The sequence below is a fragment of the Setaria viridis genome, chromosome 1, assembly GCF_005286985.2.
Source record: "Setaria viridis chromosome 1, Setaria_viridis_v4.0, whole genome shotgun sequence".
Classification (NCBI taxonomy): domain Eukaryota; kingdom Viridiplantae; phylum Streptophyta; class Magnoliopsida; order Poales; family Poaceae; genus Setaria; species Setaria viridis.
In genome coordinates, this window is record NC_048263.2 from 29,585,706 (window position 1) to 29,603,486 (window position 17,781).

Here is a 17,781-nt window from a genome sequence, read left to right on the forward strand (position 1 = left end):
CGAGTTGTTTGTTTTGATGGCTATACCTGAACATACATTGCAGTAGGGGCCTGTATTAGAAAGCAAAGAGTCATTCTCACTCGTGCCACCAGTTAGATGTGCATGTTGGTTAACGCTCGCAGAACTGGATGCCTCATGAGTCATGAGCATTTTTCAGTAATTCAGTTCCTGTTACTTGGTGCTCTTTGGTATTTGCATTATATTTGATGTAAATGATTTGACAAAAATAATGCAGTGGCTACCTTAAGTTTCCATAAGGGTAACACGATCCTTAGCATCAAGAAGTTCAGTGTTATACAACTCTGTCTAGAGAAAAATGCATCTCAGATCATTTGGAGGCAAAGAAACTACACAAACATGCGAAGTACTAATCCAGAAAAGAGAACAGAGTTACACAACTTCTTAAGTTAATCCCATTCCATCTTTAACCGCATTAGTGTTACATTCTGAAATGACGAATCACATGTTCTCACTTCACAATAGTCTGGGGAACAACGACATTCTCATTTTTAACAGATTCGGTAGGCAATGGTACTGAATAAGGTGACTACAGCAAAGCTAGAAGCACATGTCCACTAAAGGTGACGAAGTAACAGCGCGAATCGCGATGTGTGTTCGGCAGATATCTGAAACATCACAGGGACTTCTTCTTGGCGTCCTTGGCTAGCCCCTTCTTGCGGATCTTGATGCACATGCCCAGGCGCACACTGTCGATGAGGGACTCCGGAAGAATGGAGATCAAGAACCACATGACGGAGTGTGGCCAGTAAGGCGTGCACCTAGGCTCGTAGCCAATGTGGCGAACAGCAGCACGAGCATAGGTGTCCGCAGAAGGAACCATGAAGGAGGATTTCCGGATGGATGCCATCTTTGTTGCAACATACAGGGGCACCTGAATAGATGAAGAAGTTGAGCTAAGAGTGAGAGAGTTCATATATACAACAAGCAGTGCCGCAAGGTTGGTACAATTTGATGAACATTTATTGCAAATAGCGAATAGTTGTTACCTGGCACTGCACATCAATACCCTTGCTCTTGTACTCAACATAGAGACATCTTGAGAATTGGTCGACATACCTGAGAAGCAAAGATGAAATTACTTTTAGCATGCAAGCTAAGTGTGTATAGCAGCACAGAGACACGCACACAACAGATGCAAGAAAAGGACCAATTGCTCATTGGCTCATTCACAAGTGTACTTTATGTTACATGACTACTTCAGTGTTTATGTGTCTTCTCCTCGTCATTCAATATAAACTAGATCACAGGAGAATATATCCCAACTAAGTTGAAGGGACCCTTTAGGCCAATCCAACAGGCAACATCATAAAGTTTTCAGTTATGAATCATAAGAAAGCAAGTAGGCCTAAGTTTCTTGCTTACAAGTAACCCATTGCTTATCTTTCCATTTCCTCTAAATAGAGTGATCATACGTCAGATCTGAACAAACTGCACATCTGAAGTAGTCTAGACTGATGGGACTTCAGTGCCTAACTAATTCGATCATTCGAGTATACATCTAACCAACTGTTGCATACTAAAAATTCACACCGAAGGAACAAACACCTTAACAGCGCTAAGCAAGTACAGACAGGTAAGAAAGGCGTGCTCCTTTGTTCTCAGTCAATTTTACTTCCACTAACGCCATCTATCCTAAAATCGAGCCAATTCAAGCTATAACATGTACAACTGCGACAGTAAACATCAATGGAGACGAAACAAAACAGTAATTCACGAAACAAAGCGGTAATTGGTGAGCAAGAACACGGGGAACTCACGCTTTGGTGGCGGCGTAGACGGAGTACAGCGGATCAGAGGGCACGACGGAGGCGGCGCCGGAGCCGATGTTGACGATTGCGCCGCGCTTCCTCTCGACCATGCCGGGGAGCACGGCGTGGGTGACCCGCGTGACGCCCTCGACGTTGACCCGGATCAGGCTGCGCATCAGCTCCTCGTCCACCTCGTGGAAGTAGCGGGCGTACGGGTACGACACCCCGGCGTTGTTGACGAGGACCCCCACGTCGAGGCCCCGGATGGCCTCCTTGAGCGCCTCCACCCCCGCGGCGAGCCCCTCGCCGGCGAAGTCGAGCACGAAGGTGCGGACCTCGGGGACCTTGGGGTGCTTGGCCTTGATCTCGGCGGCCACGGCGGCCAGCTTCTCCGGGTTGCGGCCGACGAGGACGAGCCCGAGCCCGGCGGCGGCGAGGCGGAAAGCGATGGCGCGGCCGATGCCGTCGGTGGCGCCGGTGACGACGGCCCAGGCGCCGTAGCGGCGGCGCAGGGGCTTCCCGGGGCGGAGGAACGCGGCGTAGACCCAGAGCGCGAGGCGGATGGCGGCGCGGAGGGCCACGAGGAGGCCCACGGCGGCCAGCGCCAGCGCCCACGCCGGCTGCGCGCGGAGGAACTCGACGTGGGCGCACGTGCCGGCCATGGCGGGCGTCGTCGGATTTGGGGAGCTGGAGTAGGAGCAGCGACTCGATGCGGTGCGGTGGCCTGGTGTGCCGCCGAGCTGGGGACTTATAGTGGGGCTGTGGAGGTGGGCTTTCTCCGGTGGTGGGTGGAACTGGTGTACCAAGACTAACCGAACGCGAACTGAATATTGGTCGAGTACTCGAGTTCGTGTCCATGGACAGTCCAGTCTTTCAGATAGGATGCGGATTTGATTGATTTTTTTAGATCGATCAGCTCCAGCCTTCCAGGCAGTGAGCATTGACACCTCGGTAAAAATAAAATAAGCAGATTACCGTATTTCAGCATTCTTTCATTATTTTCTTTAAAGGACAAAAGTGTAGTCAACTCGTGTATCTGGTTACCGAGATATCACTAACATTTCTTAGGGCCATTTCTTAGGGCCGGTAGGCTTCAGGGCTAAACTTTATGTGTCTAAAAATTAACCTCTGATGATCTAAATAGGGTGTTAAAGGTGGGCTAAAAATTAGCTAACCCTCCAACTAAATTTTAGTCCATTAGTCCTCCAAACCCCCGCTAATGGGAGCTAATTTCTTGCAGCGGATGAGAAAAGACCGAATTACCCTCCTTCCAAACAACACCTACATGATACTAGGGGTACATGCGTCTTTTCTCCGTACTCCAATTAAAAATTAGCCCACGCATCCAAACAGGGTTGGGCTAATTTTACCCAAACGTCTAAAGTTTAAATGTGGCTAAACTTTAGTGTTAGCCCATCAAACAGGCCCTACTTGCAAAAGAAATTATGTATACCTTGGTAACTAGATATACATGTCAAGTACGTTTTTGTCTTTTTTTTATTCTATTATGTTGGTAGTATTATTCAACTACACCTCCAACAACAACCCGCCACAAATCAAACATGATGGTACTAGTGTGAACAATGGTGTTTTCCTCTCCTTGAAGTATCAGGTTAATGAATTCGAGAACACAATGCACCTTGATTGGGCATCTTGGCGCTATTGTTTACAAGGTTCATCCACCACAGAAATCTCCTCACTGTTCTTGTTAAATACGACTAGTCTGCTTAATTCTTCTCTTCGATTTTTTTATTGAGATTAATTTTCGAATGAGGCAAATTAGAACTAGCCGGCTGCTCTGCCTTTTGTTGCAACATACACTGACTTTTCCAAGTGGTTGACATTTTCTTTCTCAAAACGAAGGAGGGAGCCACTATGTGCAGTTCGAGTCTTTGAATATACTCTTAGTCGTGCTTCGTAATTGTGTAGTCAGGCAGCCTCTACTTGACTGCCTGACTGCCTTTGTTGTAATCGCGCTTTTGTCACATTTGAATAAGTTATCTAGTCAGAATAGGAAATCCATTGAGGTTACAAGACACAAAAATTGCAGCAGGCCACCGGTCTTCTTGGGGACGCAGTCAGGCAGAGGCTGCCGCAGCCGTGTGTGGAGTACTATTGCGCATAACAAAATAGGCCATAGGATATGTTGAGAAACTCTGTTCAAAGCTAGCTGAAGGAGCAATCTTTATATGAGATGATCACAGTTTCATAACATTGCAGGGCCAGGAAGATTTCAAAGCGAAGTACGTCCCCGGGCCACAATCTTTAGGCATGTTCTTTAAAACTCACCCAGGAAACCGTTTACGTGTTTGGTAGGCTCACCCAACCCAACATCACATCTTGTGGCCTTGGGACGGTGTGTTTGCAACGGCAGAAACGCAAGCGTGTCGGGCGTGTAGGACTGACCGGCAGCCGGGGCAGATCCAGAAGCCAAGTCCACGGTGCACCGGGAGCATCTTGCTCTGCTGGCTGCTGCTGACTTGCTGCGATTGGGGGAGGTCTGACTGACGGAAGGGGACAGGGCAGGGCTAGCGGGGGAGGTTGGGTTTGATGAGCTGAAATTATAGGCGGCGTTGAAGGCGGTCGCAGGGGCCGGGCGGGCGGAAATCCCAACCCAACCCCCACATCTTCAATTCCCCGGCACGGCACGGCACGGGCGTCCGTCGAGCAGAGCAGAGGCTGCAGAGCCCGCCCGCCAGCCAACCAGCCGGGATGTAGTGCCGACGTGCCGTGCCGCGCGGCAGCATTAACGCACGCGCGCCCTCATAATAGCATCGGCTTCAATCCTGGCAGGTGGGTGGTGGGATACTGGGATCCATGAAGGCTAGCGGCGGTCCGGGGGGCAGCGCAGGGGCGTTGGGGCGACCACCGGCGCGGACGTGGACGCCGAAGGCGACCAAGGGCGGGCAAGTGCTTTTGGTCTTGGGAGCGTACCGCCGCGACCGCGATTAGGCAGCTAATCAGATCGCGCGCTGAGCGTCTCCAAACAGCACAAGTACACGCACATCGGAAAAAACTAAACCTCGTCGCCAAGAATATCGACAGGTTCAACGTTTTTTTCTACCAATATAAATAAAGGCAGATTCAACGTTTTTTTTCTACCAATATAGATCTTTACCCAGTTCAGGCACGGTCGACATGCTACCAGGATCAAGTGGCGCAGCGTTGAAGTGAACTGGCCGGCGCCTTTTGCTGTCACTGCAGCTGCGCAGCATCATGATTCATGGTACACCCAACAAATGGACTAGCAGTTTCCAACGTCTGATATATGCAACCTTCAGCCTGACTTCTATATTTTTTTTTGGATGTGGATCGTCAAAAGTCCACCAATCACTGTCCACGGCACTGGTGCTATGCACACCCAAAATCGGCAGATTCCGCATGGTCTCCACACGAATTCCTGCAAATACGGCAGATCCACAAGGTTGCCACACGATCCGTGGAGTTGTTTCAACTGAAGCATTCTTCCTGATGCCAGCACAGGATTAGGGAAAGAAGGGTCAGCTATAGTACTAGTTGATCGATAGGTAAAAAATGAACTCATGAAGTGGCAACCCACCTAACAAAAGATGATACACCATGCACACATCACAGTCGTCGTTTCGTTATCTGAACAGAGAACACCGGCTCATCACCATCCGCCTCCTTAGTAAGCTTGCAGAGATCCCCAGTCTGAAGGTTGTTTCCCGCAACAAAATGCTTCCAGCCCGCGGTGAGGCCCATGAAGACCGGGTTCTCATGGTAAAGAACCGTCCACAATCTATTCATAGGATCCTTCAGCATTATAACATTCCGGTCATGCCTTTTCTGTTTAACAGTGTCGAAAAGCGACTTCGGTAGCTCCTAGAGTAAGATAAAAAGGAAAAAGAGCTTAATGATACGTGATATTGATCATAAAGTATTTTTAGCAAGGATATCAGAAATTTTACTTAGGGAGTAAAAACTATGAACAGGTGAATGAGGTCAGCAGAGGCTCAAAATCAAATTAATCTAATAGCCTCAACAAACTAGGATGCAGTTGTTATCATAACAATATTTAGAGAAATAAAATCTAATATTATCAACATTAAAACTAAAGTTCAGAGTTACGTCAAATCAACGCCAAATCTCAGCAGATGTACATGTTTTGCAACAACCAAAGGATTTAGGCAACTCGAAAGAACATGAACGTCAGGCCTGGATACTATCAAGTCCACATGAACTTCAGGCCCAAACACTATAAGTACCATTAGCAAGGAGCTACTTCTACAGTTTAAACAGTTTAATTGATGTTAGTAATATATCGCTGAACCAATCATCAATGGTTAGCAAAAGTTTACAACACTAGAATTTCCTGCTGATACAATTTAGTATGTTTGCAAATGGATTGTATTTGCTGGACAATTTGTAACAATATATTACCTATACCTGGCTAATCTAGTAATCTACCCCTTTACCGGTCAAAATAAGTAGTTTAGATCTTTCCTTTTTTTCTCTCAATTGATGAAAATATTTCCAGGAATTTTCTTATATGAATTCATGTGGGAATTTATTGCCCTCGAAGCAATGCTGCACATTTAATCTGTCCACTTATTTATATAAATGTGTCCTTCAATATCTGCGAGGCCCTACATATCAAGATGGAAGTGTCTGCTTGATGCCCGTTTTCTGCTAAAAACTAAAATATATCTAAATATGCATCATGGCATAAAGTGGGACCAACCAATCTTTGCCCAGGCATTAATAATTTTATAATTTTTCCTTTTGCAAGGATGCTTTTGATTGAGCCAATAAAAAAATATATAATAACATAATGTGCTACAGAATAGTGGTGAAAGAGGTCTATTTATGGACCCTACACAACTCACAAGCCATTTCCGAGTGGTATCAGGAACGCAGAGTTGCAAACTGAACTTTAGTAGAGAATGACCATCCAACTCCAGAATTTTGTCTTTAATAGGCAACAAAGACTCTGTCATCGCACAGTTTGCAGACTTTCTACCTTCCTGTCTGGAGAAAAAATGTTCTGCATGAGTGAATCCAACAACCTTATTAGAGTTTCACTATCCAATTGGAAACCCACTCCTTTTTCATCTAAAATTCAAACAAAAATAGATAAAATGAGCTAACCTGGCTCATGTACAACCACATGGTTGGCATGCATAGCAACGTTGCTACTTTGGCTGCATACACTGCTCCCCACTAGCTCCACTTGATCCATATTTGTTTCAAGTTGAACAATAGTTCCTACCAAATATAGACTCAGTATATGCTATAAACAAATAACAAGTATCTCCAAAATAGACAGCAAAGAGAATTTTGAAAAGATAATTTGTTGCAGTGGTACTAGAAAAGTTAAGGGTACATTGCCACCTTTTCCATTGACATTATGATCGATCTCTGTCCTGCTGCTTCCACATTTGGATATTCCATCAGGACTCAAGGGCTTCTCAACAGGCACTGTTAGCATTGATTCGACAAAGGCACAAGTTCCTTCAGGTCCAGCAGGGTTTCGTCCTAGTGCACCGTACTCGCCCAGAACTGCAGTGTTTGCAGACAGAGGGATATTATTGCTTTGGCTAATTACAATGCTTCCCACAGGTTCCAATTGTTCCCCTTGCGTTTGAATTTGAACAGCAGCTCCTATCAAATAGACATCAAATACATGATATAAAAATTAGTTGCCTGTTACCTCCACAATAAACTCTTTTGTGAATGAAACAGTGCAAAAACTTTTGACAACAGATACCGGCAGCAATGAAAAATTATGATTTAAACCATACCTCCACCTTTCTCATTAATACTATGGTCAGTATCTGTTCCAACATGTCTGAAATTTGATACTCTGTCAGCACTTAAGGGTTCTTTGACAGGCATGGTGAATACCGGTAGGACAAGTGTATGATGGTCCTCAGAACAGAAGTACTCATTGCCAGCGTTTAGCCCAATTGAACCATAACCATCAACCAATATGCTGCCAGTTTTTCTAGTGTTTTCAGGTTCAATCGGTACAGTGCCATCAAGAGTGGCTGGACTGTTCACAATAGCCTTCGTCCACTTCTCCAAGCATCGAAAACCTCCAGGAGCTGCATATTTTCTGTAAATGTTTTGACTCACAATCGTCTCGCTATGATTCTGATGTTTCCCCACAGCTGTGATAGAATCTGAAGGAATAGAATTTATTCCTTGTTTCCTCATTAAATCTTCATCCAAATCATGTTTTTCTAATTCATGCCCCACTCTACCATCATTTTCATGCATTAAGGGAGCTGCACCAGTTACAATTATTTCAGAACTTGTTTTTCCTTCACTGCAAGGTGGTGAAATACACTTGGTTCTGCACACTCCATCAGGCAAATTTCCAACACCACTTTGAACTCTTTTCAGGTCTTTGTTGGTATTAATAGTCACATGATGTGTTGAATCTGCATCTGATGTGATATTCAACATATCCTCATTGTCTGCTGAAATTCCTGAATCCGAAATCAGAATTACTGTTTTCTTTTTGCTGTGAAGTGGAGAAGTACCCTTTGTTTTGCATTGACGATCGATCAAACTTCCATTATTGTTATCTTGTGGCGGTCCATACCCAATCCCCTGTTCAACTCTTTTGGGGTCTTTTTTAAAATCCAACCTTTCACAAGAATCTATACCAAAAATCCGCACAGAAAATCTTTTCCTAGCAGTGTACTCAAACAACAAAAACTCCCCCAGTTTAATCAAATGGTCTGAAACAAAAATATCCCATCCCTGATGAAAAGCGAGCGAACCATCCACCACAGATAGCCTGACCTTTGAACGTCTTTTCTCTGAATCTTCAAGATATACATCACGATTAGTCAAATCCTCCAACTTGGGTGCAACAGCTGGTGGTATGAGCTGCACAAACATACGCAGGTTCTTGATGTTTAGTAGGCACATAATATAAGTATATAACACAGACAAACAAGAAAAAGATACTATCATTAACCCAAACAAGTCAAGAAAAAAGAGAATCTCATGAGCAAAACAGTAAGAAACAAAAACTTACCAGAAATTCCTCGAAATAGTTGTATATGAACTTGAAGAATGTGAAGGGAGCCTGCCTATTCTTTTCCTTGCCACTGCCACATATCTTCTTTTCCTGCACCGTACCACTATAAATCTTCTTATCACTAGCATTGCACCACACCCTCTTTTCTTTCTTTGATAGTGAGTCTGGTTCTTCCCTCTTCCTTTTTTTATAGTTAGAACCACTTGATGTATCCATCTTCTTCTCTTTGGATACATTAGACGCCACATTTCTCCCATTCGGTTTGTCATGGAGCATCATCATCTCCGTGCTCTCACTGGGCCTCATTCTCTTCTCCTTAACAGCAGGTGTTAATGCTGCAGTCTCTTTCTCAGTGTTGTTGTTTGGCCTTCTCTTTCTCTTCTCTTCCTCAGAAAATGCTGTGGCCACCTTCCCATTCTTCACCTTGCCATCGTAATTCCACACCCCCTCCTCTTCATCTTCATCGCTCTGCAGCTCCTCATTGATGGTCTTGTTCAGCCTTTTCCCTTTCTTTTCCTTCCCAAAGAATGCAGTGGACACCTCCACACTCTTCTTTACCCCATCGTGGCCACTCAGTATCTTTCTCTCCTTGCTGTTAGCAGCCCTCATCTTCTCTTTGTGTGTTTTATTCATCTTTTCCTTATCCTTCCTCTCAGATATCGTGGTGGACTCCTTCCTATTCTTTCCCTCCTCATCATCACAAATTTGCATTTTCTTCTTGTTGTTGGCATTGCAAAGTTTTTCCTTTTTCCTCATCTTCTCAAGAGATGTAGTGGACACCTTCTTACTACTCTTCACCTTATTGTGACCATTCCATGTAGTCGTCTTGTTTTTTTTCTCCCGGTCATCAGCCATCATATTCTTGTTGCTGCTGGCTCTCCCTTCCTTTTGCTTTCCCATCTCCAAGATGGCAGCAGTGGATGTCTTCCCGTTCGTCACCCCACTGACACCACCCCTCATTTTGTTTCCCTCCTCATCGTCATCACCACCCCGTTTGGCAGGTCTTCCCGACCGGCTTCACCACGGGCTTCTGGTGAAGCCCTGCCAAAGGGGTGAAGAAGAAACGGCTTCACCACGGGAGCTCCGCAAAATGCGGTGACTGGAGCCGTTAGACGGGGAGGGAGCCGAAAAAAATGACTCCCCGTGGCTCCTCCCCGTCCGCGGGGGCAAAGTTCCAGGTTTGACCCCTAATGTAGGGAGGCGGGGGCCGCTAAGGGGAAGACGAGCCCGGCGGCCGGCGGGCGGCCGACGGGGGCAGGGGAAGACAGATGCAGGGGAGGTCGGACCCGGCGGCCAGCCGGCACAGCCGCGCAGGGGAGGTGGGAGGCCGGCGGGCGCAGGGGAGGGCGGCGCAGGGGAGGTGGGAGGCGGCGGCCCGGAGAAGGTGGCCGCGGGGCGCACGGCGGGCCAGAGATGGTGGCCGTGGGTCGATCTGGTGCAGGGGCTGCGGTGGGAGGAAAGAGGACGATGGGGATGAAAGAGACGGGGCAGAGGAGGACCGTTCGGCTGGATAAGGAAGGAGAAGGAAAAAAAAAGAAAAAAACAGAAAAGGAGAAGGAAAAAAAAGAAAAGAAAAGAAAAGGAAAGGAATGAGAAGTGTAAGGAGTTCCTTTTCATTTATTTTTTCAACTTCAAAATGAACTCAAATTATAAACTAATAATAAACAGGATATTTACTTTCTTGCATCCATTCAAAAAATATAGGAGAAGTCATTTTGCTAAACACTTTTCAGAAACAGCTTCAGCTCCACCACAGAAGTCGCTCTAGCAGAGGAGTCACAACCGGAGCCATCTCAGCCACAACTGCAACTACCAAATGAACCCTCAAATCTCAATCATGGCGTCGCGACTCCTCAGCTCCTTCCGGCATGCCATATCAGGAGCAGCACCGCCCATCCTCCGAAACCAATCAAGGGCCTGTTTAGTTGCCCGATTTTGGACAACCAAAATCACTGCGCCAGCACTGTAACATACTGTAGCGTTTCGTTTGTATTTGTGAATTATTGTCCAAATATTGACTAATTAGGCTCAAAAGATTCGTCTCGCAAAGTACAACCAAACTGTGCAATTAGTTTTTAATTTCATCTACATTCAGTACTCCATACATGTACCGTAAGTTTGATATGATGGAAAATCTTCTTTTTTATAGTGTCAAAGTTAGGATTTTGAGTAACTAAACAAGGTGCAGATTCCATTCCTTCCCCTACCAAACAATGAAGGGCAACAATGAAATTTGGTCACTTCACTTGAGACAATAGAGGAAAAGACCAGAGCAATAACAACAAGACGGGTTACTAGGAATCTAGGATTAAAAAAACCCACCCAAAACCCAACGCAAAACCAGCTCCTGTTTCCTGAAAGAAGGAAGAAAAAAAAGAAAAAAAACAACGCAAAGCATTAGCTTCTATATCGGGAAAAAAAGAACATGCAAACTCTTCAAAGAACCTACAGAAAAATCCAAATATTAAACTCGAGAAAGAAAAGAAACAACACAAAGCATTAGCTTCTATATAGGGAAAAAAGAGAACAGGCAAACTCTTCAAAGAACCTACAGAAAAATCCAAATATTAAACTCGAGAAAGAAAAGGGAGAGAGATCTCCAAGAAATCACTGCCATCCCATTTTGTTATGCCGCACTGGTCAAAGAAAAATCCGAAACTAATTAAGAACCTCAACTCTAGAAGTCCAGAATTCAGACTCCAGAAAGAAAACGGAGAGAGATCTCCAAGAAATCACTGCCATCCTATTTTGTTATGCCACACTGTTCAAAGAAAAATCCGAAACTAAGAACCCCAACTCCAGAAGTCCAGAGTTCAGGGAAAAGATGAACAATACTCGTGCACAAAACCCCGAAACTAATCAAGAACCCCAACTCCAGAAGTCCAGAGTTCAGGGGAAAAGATGAACAATACCTGTGCATCGTGCAGGTGATAAAAAAACACCAGGTTATGTAGAGCAATCCGCTCAACAGAACCTGGCCTGGGACCTGGCAAAACCAATGTCGCCAGCCAGAGGATCGCCTCCCTGATGAAGCTCCACCAGTGGAGGAGTCGAGGAGAAGGGTAAGAAGAAGAGCTCGACTTGGGCGGCGTAGTGCTGCTGCGGCTGTGCTAGTGGAGGATTCGAGGAGAAGGGTACGAACAAGAAGAGCTCGACCTGCCGCGACTGCGCCACTGGAGGAGAATGGCGCTTGGTTTCGATCCCCGAGGAAGCAGAAGAGCCGAGGTCGTCCCGTCGTCCTATTGCCATTGGTCCCTGCGGGTCCCGATTGCAGTGGGTGATGCTCGAGCTCCGGGGACGCGTGGAGGTAGGGACGAAATCAGTCACGAACGGTCGGGAAAACACTCTAACCACGTGGACGGAAACGGAAAGGCAGATCGGGAAAACGAAATCAGAAATACGGGACGTTGGAAACGATACATTTCGATCGGAAAAAAGTCGATAACGGTCACGAATCGGGAATCCAAATCGGGAACATCGGCGTATGTAACCACTTCAACTATTCAACTTAACACCAAGGTTACAACCATGTATAATACATAGGCAAATCGCACCGTAGGTAAGTATACAACGCTAAATAAGTTCACCAATTTATAGAATACTAGTGAGTAGTGACTTGTTATGTTTATGCTGCACATATTGATGCGTGAGTAAGTGACCTATGATTTTTTACGTGGCATATGCTAATAAAACAACAGCAGTGAGTTCACTTTTTAATTGTCCTAAAGTACTTCAAAAAACAAAATGAGAGACTTGTAAAGAAAAAAAGAAAGCGCCAAAGAAAGAAACGAGAAAAATGCCAAACCTCAGCTTATCTACGAGGAACGAGTTCAACGAACAAGCAGAAGCGGCTGGTTGTGTCCGCATCCAATAGGGATTCTTGCAGCATCAAATCATTAGCATATGTTGTAGGCACAGCAAAAAAAAGAAGGAGGGAAAATGCACATGCATATATCATACACATGGCCTTAGTGGCGCGCGCAGCGCTCAGCAGGCACTCAGGTCGCTTTACCTTGATAACGGCCCATTACGGCCTAGCGCGCACAGCAGCAGCAAGCACCACTGCACCAGGCGCGCGCACTGAAGTTTAATACCACCTCGCGGAGGCAGCTGGGGAGGGAGGAGCCGGCACTCTATAAAATCGGACTCCCGGCCCCTGTGGCTTTCGTCCAGCGCTCCTTGGTCTGATCCGTTTCAATAAAAGTAGCAAGGCGTGTAATCCGTTTCAGTGGAGGTTGGCCTGAGTTCTTTTCATCTGAAAAGGTTGTGAATGGTGACATTACCCTCCACTGAAACGTACAACACCCCTTGCTACTTCTACTTGAAAAGTTCATGAGTGATCTTTGCAGCATCAATAATCTTGACGCAGGGTATCATTCCTTCTTATGTAAGGAGCAGCAAATTCAGCTGGAATAGCCTGGAAATAAGGTCACGTGGATCATAATCAGTCAAGTTAAAATGGCCAATGTTTATTGGCAAGCAAAAGCTTGTTTATGTCGATGCATAGACAATCGTTGGATTGTAGGAACTAGCGAGGGTCTCACCACGCTGTCTGGGAGAGCCCGTAAAAAACAATCATCATGGTACGCCCATTGCCCATGATAGCATCAATCGAGGTCTGCCAAAACATGACTTGTATCAGTCAATATACTTTTATATTTTTAACTCTGATTCTTTGTCTTATGGTGCCTTAAGCAACACAAAATCTGATCTGTTCACATCGGTAGGCATTTCGTTATGTAATTTGGATCTGCAGATGGACAGAGCATCACCTCAGATAGAATGTTCTTTGGTGGAAGTAGCAGGTGCAGAGGCGCCTGCAGCTGACGACTTCAGTATGAAGTCCAAAAGCCCTCCAGGCTTCACCACACGCGAGTCCATGGTGTCAAGAGCATGCCTCTCAGTCTGACACACATTGCCTGCGGCGTCTAGGATTGGATCCACAAGCTGCGGTGGTGCCAAAGAAGAAGCAAACCATGTGTCAGAGATAGAGAAGTTCCAACGTTGTGTTTGTGTGTTTTAGGAGGAAAGGAGGTAGGGTTCTTGGCACATGAACATTGGGCTCATTTTTAGATAGGTTGTTCGACTATTGGTGAGCAGCATATGTATTTTGTGTCTGGCAAATATCTTTTGTGTTTTTGGATGGAAAGATACAAATCTAATGGATTTTTGATGGCGATGAACTAGATCTCGTACCTAGCACGTTGGGCGCAAAGCAGAGGCAGAGGATCCGGAGCCGTGGAGGTCGAGCGGGAGCTGCGGTCCACTGCATCTGCAGGGAGGGCGCCATGAGCGAGCCCACGCGCCTCTCCAAGGAGATGGAATTCGAGTTCTCCGGTCCCGTCGCAGCGTGCATGGGCTCGCCGGAGTAGGCAGCCGCTGCAGAGGATGGCAGGATTGGTTAGCAGCTACAGCTAATGACAATATTGTTAGTCTCCGTGATTGGATTGCAGCTGGACTGTAGATTTGTAATCTGATTTCACCATCAGAATTGGACGATGTGCGGTGTACTGGTGTACCTGGTGGATATTTTGTTATGGATGTACCATCACCTCATGCCTAATTTGGTGTTTGAGTTAGCAGTGAGCTGTTGCTACGAGCTAAGCTTGAGTGCAATATGGCTGTCATTTTTTTTTCATTTCTATGTTGAGTCTTGGACGGGGAATCAGTGTGCATTAACATTTTCTGTTGTCAAATTCCCGCCATTTTTGAAATGCTGTTCAAATAAGCAGCAGCGCTGCAGCTACTGTTGGATGGCTGCAGTTGCTGTAGCGGCTGCTGCAACTGCAGCCAGCACCACCGAGCGCCCTCAAATATGCAGGAACTGCCATCCGAGTTTGGGTGGAGAACTGGAGATGCATCTGTGATTCCACGAGTGCACTTTTTGCCCCTTTGGTTTGGAAATGTACTCCCAAATTCCCAAACAAAGGGTGGGGGTCAAAGGTACCAGTCAGCAAAGGAACATATCAAAGAATGCTAAATCCCAAGTTGTGTACAGAATCAATCACCAGCACAACTAAGAACAGATAATCTTTCTCTTTAAACATTAAAAATGAGTTTTACACTCTGCACTAACTTATATGAGTCTACTTTGATCCTCTTTCATCCAGAAAGATTATCTTGAAGCAACTTTACATTTCCATGCCCCATGTATAGTATATCTGTAATGCCTCTCTTTTAAGGCAACCACGATTGTATTCCTGAATGTGTACAAAAATTGTCAGCGTGTTCAGAATTTTGGGCTGGAAAATACAGCATCCCAATATCAGATATGGACAAGTCTTCACATCAATCGGCCAGCGTAGTATGCTCGAGGGTACTTTTGCTGCAGCTGGGGCCACTGCACGAAGAACTGGTCAGCTATCCGTAGCTTGTACAGCAGTAAGCCGCTCAACGAAAGCTTCTTCACTCTTGCAATGCTTTCAATGTAGAAAATGGAGGACCATCCTAAACCAAGCACCTGTAGACATCAAGCCCAAACTCATTATAGACTGAACATGAGGCATCAACTTGAAATTTCGGATGAACAAATTAGCAATGGTCATTATGTTGATGGCCACATTAACCTTCCAGATCCTGTTCTATAACAATGACTCAACGAGAAAAGGCAGAAGTATTATACTACATTAGCCTTTCAGGTCCTGTTCTATAACAAAAAGAAAAGGCAGAAGTAGTATACTACATCAAGTTAAGCGAGGATAGAAGCCAGGGTGTGAGAGCTACCTTCAGAACAAAAGCACAGACACAGAGAGGGAAGCATGTCCCTGGACCATTGCAGAATATCTACAGGAGTAACAGATCGTTAGTATCTTTGAGCTCATGCTGCACAATGGGCACAAACAAATTTGAACATGGTACACACCACTTGTGGTCTGATTCTTATTACTAGCCACATAGCATGCAATGTAGCTAGCAATGTTGTTGCAATGGAGGTAAAGTAAGATTGGCCTACTTCACGACTACGATATATCTGCACAAAGTGGGCATTTTTTATGGTCTTCTCTCCACTCTGAAAAAGGAATAATCTAGAATCATATTCAGATATTCCAGAATTTAACTAGGTAAGAAACTTCAACCATATCTGTTTCAACAAAGAATGGTAATTGATCTCCACCTGAATCAATGACTGCTCATAGACCTGAGCCTTTTGTAGACTCATATTGTCAGTAAGTGCAGCAACATAGTACCTTGGCGTGAACCTATCCTTCTGAACCGCTGTTACAACATTCATCATTTCTGCGGTATGCCCTCCTAAGAACCAACTTCATTAATTAATAGATAATCAACGTGCTGCATTATTTTTATGACTTACTAGGAGTAGCTACATAAGGTTCTTCCAAGATCATACACACAGTATGGTAAAACAGCAATAAGTTTAGTAACATATTATTGTAGTATTCACAGTTGAGCATACGCAATTATGCACTGTGATGTGCAAGAAGAGAATGAGATAGAATCTACAAAAACAAAGGGGGAAAAGGAGATGATCAAATATGCATCTGCCTATTTTAGGATATATAAATGTGCATTAAAATACCAAACCCGACTATCCAGACAATATCAATACTTGAACCAAACATCATGGACTGTGCACACTACATAGGGTCAAAGTTAAAAATTCATCAGAGGCAAGGCATCATGGATTTAGCACACTGCACATAGGTAACAGTCTTTACACTAACAATATGACTTATGCGTCTTGGGCTCTTGGCAGTAACCCATTTGCAAATATATATATAACTATAAAAAAAAAAGCAGTCAAGGCTGTAACAGTGAACTCACGGGCCCAGGTTAACTGACTCTGGAATAGGAAAAGCATTTGCGAACGATGTACAGGGCAACAGATATACAATTTGAGTGTGATCCTACAATAACTATGTATAAATTATTTTTTCGGATCCCATATGAAGTAGCACATGAGGTTGCAAGAGTAATTGTAAGATAAATATACCACACTTAGCCGTGGTAATAAGACAACTAGTATAAAAAGCTATACTACTTCATTACAAATGTCATGGTGATGGTGTACTGTTGTCAACTGAGATTTTTGCCATACGTTTTTATTTTAAAAAAATATTTTGCCATACGTTCAAGAAATCGACTACCAATTATGATTAAAGTCAGTGACGAAGTAGTTCCCGTATGGGCTTGCATTTACCTACAGTAATTCAATGTTGCCATTTCGTGGAGCTCCATGGTATGTGCTTTTGGTGTTGTTTGATATACCAGGATAACTCTATGTCTTAACTGGCCATTGGCATCCGACAGGCAAGACGTGCTCACCAGATCCGAGGACGATGAGACACCGCAATCCGGCGGTGGGCGACCCGGACAACGGCTGGCCGCTGCGCCAAAGCACGTATACGAAGCGGATGGCAAGCAAGGAGACGAGCACCGGAAGGACGCAGCATGCGGCCGCCATGGCATCGAGCCCCATCTGAGCCTACAGAGAAGAGAATCAGTAGGTATGTATACTTGAAAGTGGGTCAGATCAGAATACAAATAGCTCGCGTTACTGCGTTAGGGTTTGGGGTGTTCGGTTTGGCACAGCAGGAAGGGAAGGGAAGGGAAGGGAAGGGAAGGGAGGGGAAGAGAGGTGGGGCTACCTGGTGGGTACCCGTCGCCGTCGAAGGGCGCCGCCGCTCGCCTAGTCGTCGCCGACTCGCCGGCGAAGCGTTGAACGCAACAAGCAGGCAAGCAGCCACCCGCACGGGCCGTTCTGGGTGGCAGCAGCGTAAATGAAAAAGCCCATCGCGAGCTGGGCGCATTTTTCGGCCCAGTTAAGGATGAGGCTTTGGGCTGAGAGGTGGCGTGGCATGGGCTTTGCTTGGCTGGGCTTGTATGTCGGTTTTTTTTATTTTCTCTCCCATGTTTGATAAATTTCTCAGCCAACTTTTCTCCCGGATGGAGGAAATAGGGGCGGGCGCCCCTCTACTATCGCTCAGACAATGGAACCTCTCCTTGAGTCCTTAATTTTTAAAAAGAAGGAAAAAGAAGAGA

At 45.4% G+C, this 17,781-nt stretch overlaps 3 protein-coding genes and 1 long non-coding RNA gene across 9 annotated transcripts; 1 reads left to right on the plus strand and 3 right to left on the minus strand.

Moving 5' to 3' along the window:
* Positions 1-390: 390 nt before the first annotated feature.
* Positions 391-2,497, minus strand: LOC117860383 (very-long-chain 3-oxoacyl-CoA reductase 1). The gene is made up of 3 exons (XM_034743660.2): positions 1,779-2,497; positions 1,008-1,077; positions 391-892 (listed from the first exon to the last, which is right to left on the minus strand). Exons 1-3 carry the CDS (start codon positions 2,429-2,431, stop codon positions 635-637), a joined length of 981 nt encoding a protein of 326 aa, XP_034599551.1. The 5' UTR covers positions 2,432-2,497; the 3' UTR covers positions 391-634.
* A 2,281-nt stretch (positions 2,498-4,778) lies between these two features.
* Positions 4,779-10,244, minus strand: LOC117860411 (B3 domain-containing protein Os02g0598200). Of its 4 annotated transcripts, none has more exons than XM_034743680.2 (7): positions 8,779-10,243; positions 7,532-8,627; positions 7,122-7,391; positions 6,879-6,995; positions 6,608-6,774; positions 5,329-5,612; positions 4,779-5,237 (listed from the first exon to the last, which is right to left on the minus strand). In XM_034743680.2, exons 1-6 carry the CDS (start codon positions 9,739-9,741, stop codon positions 5,358-5,360), a joined length of 2,868 nt encoding a protein of 955 aa, XP_034599571.1. In that variant the 5' UTR covers positions 9,742-10,243; the 3' UTR covers positions 4,779-5,237; positions 5,329-5,357. The 4 variants fall into 4 exon arrangements, 2 of the variants coding, with proteins under 2 accessions (XP_034599571.1, XP_034599581.1); XM_034743690.2 differs by having other exon boundaries at positions 6,617-6,774; positions 8,779-10,240; XR_004641486.2 differs by lacking the exon at positions 4,779-5,237 and having other exon boundaries at positions 5,470-5,612; positions 6,608-6,758; positions 8,779-10,244.
* A 2,564-nt stretch (positions 10,245-12,808) lies between these two features.
* Positions 12,809-14,385, plus strand: LOC117860432 (uncharacterized). Of its 2 annotated transcripts, none has more exons than XR_011898240.1 (2): positions 12,809-13,873; positions 13,969-14,385. It is a non-coding gene; the product is annotated as an uncharacterized lncRNA (long non-coding RNA). The 2 variants fall into 2 exon arrangements; XR_004641489.2 differs by having other exon boundaries at positions 12,809-13,815.
* Positions 14,386-14,798: 413 nt separating this feature from the next.
* On the minus strand, positions 14,799-17,528 carry LOC117860421 (uncharacterized). 2 transcript variants are annotated; one of them, XM_034743712.2, is made up of 6 exons: positions 17,388-17,528; positions 17,065-17,224; positions 15,896-16,032; positions 15,644-15,790; positions 15,505-15,564; positions 14,799-15,241 (listed from the first exon to the last, which is right to left on the minus strand). In XM_034743712.2, the coding sequence occupies exons 2-6, from the start codon at positions 17,216-17,218 to the stop codon at positions 15,065-15,067; spliced, it is 675 nt and encodes a 224-aa protein (XP_034599603.1). In that variant the 5' UTR covers positions 17,219-17,224; positions 17,388-17,528; the 3' UTR covers positions 14,799-15,064. The 2 variants fall into 2 exon arrangements, with proteins under 2 accessions (XP_034599603.1, XP_034599609.1); XM_034743718.2 differs by lacking the exon at positions 17,388-17,528 and adding an exon at positions 17,298-17,362.
* Between the last annotated feature and the right edge of the window lie 253 nt (positions 17,529-17,781).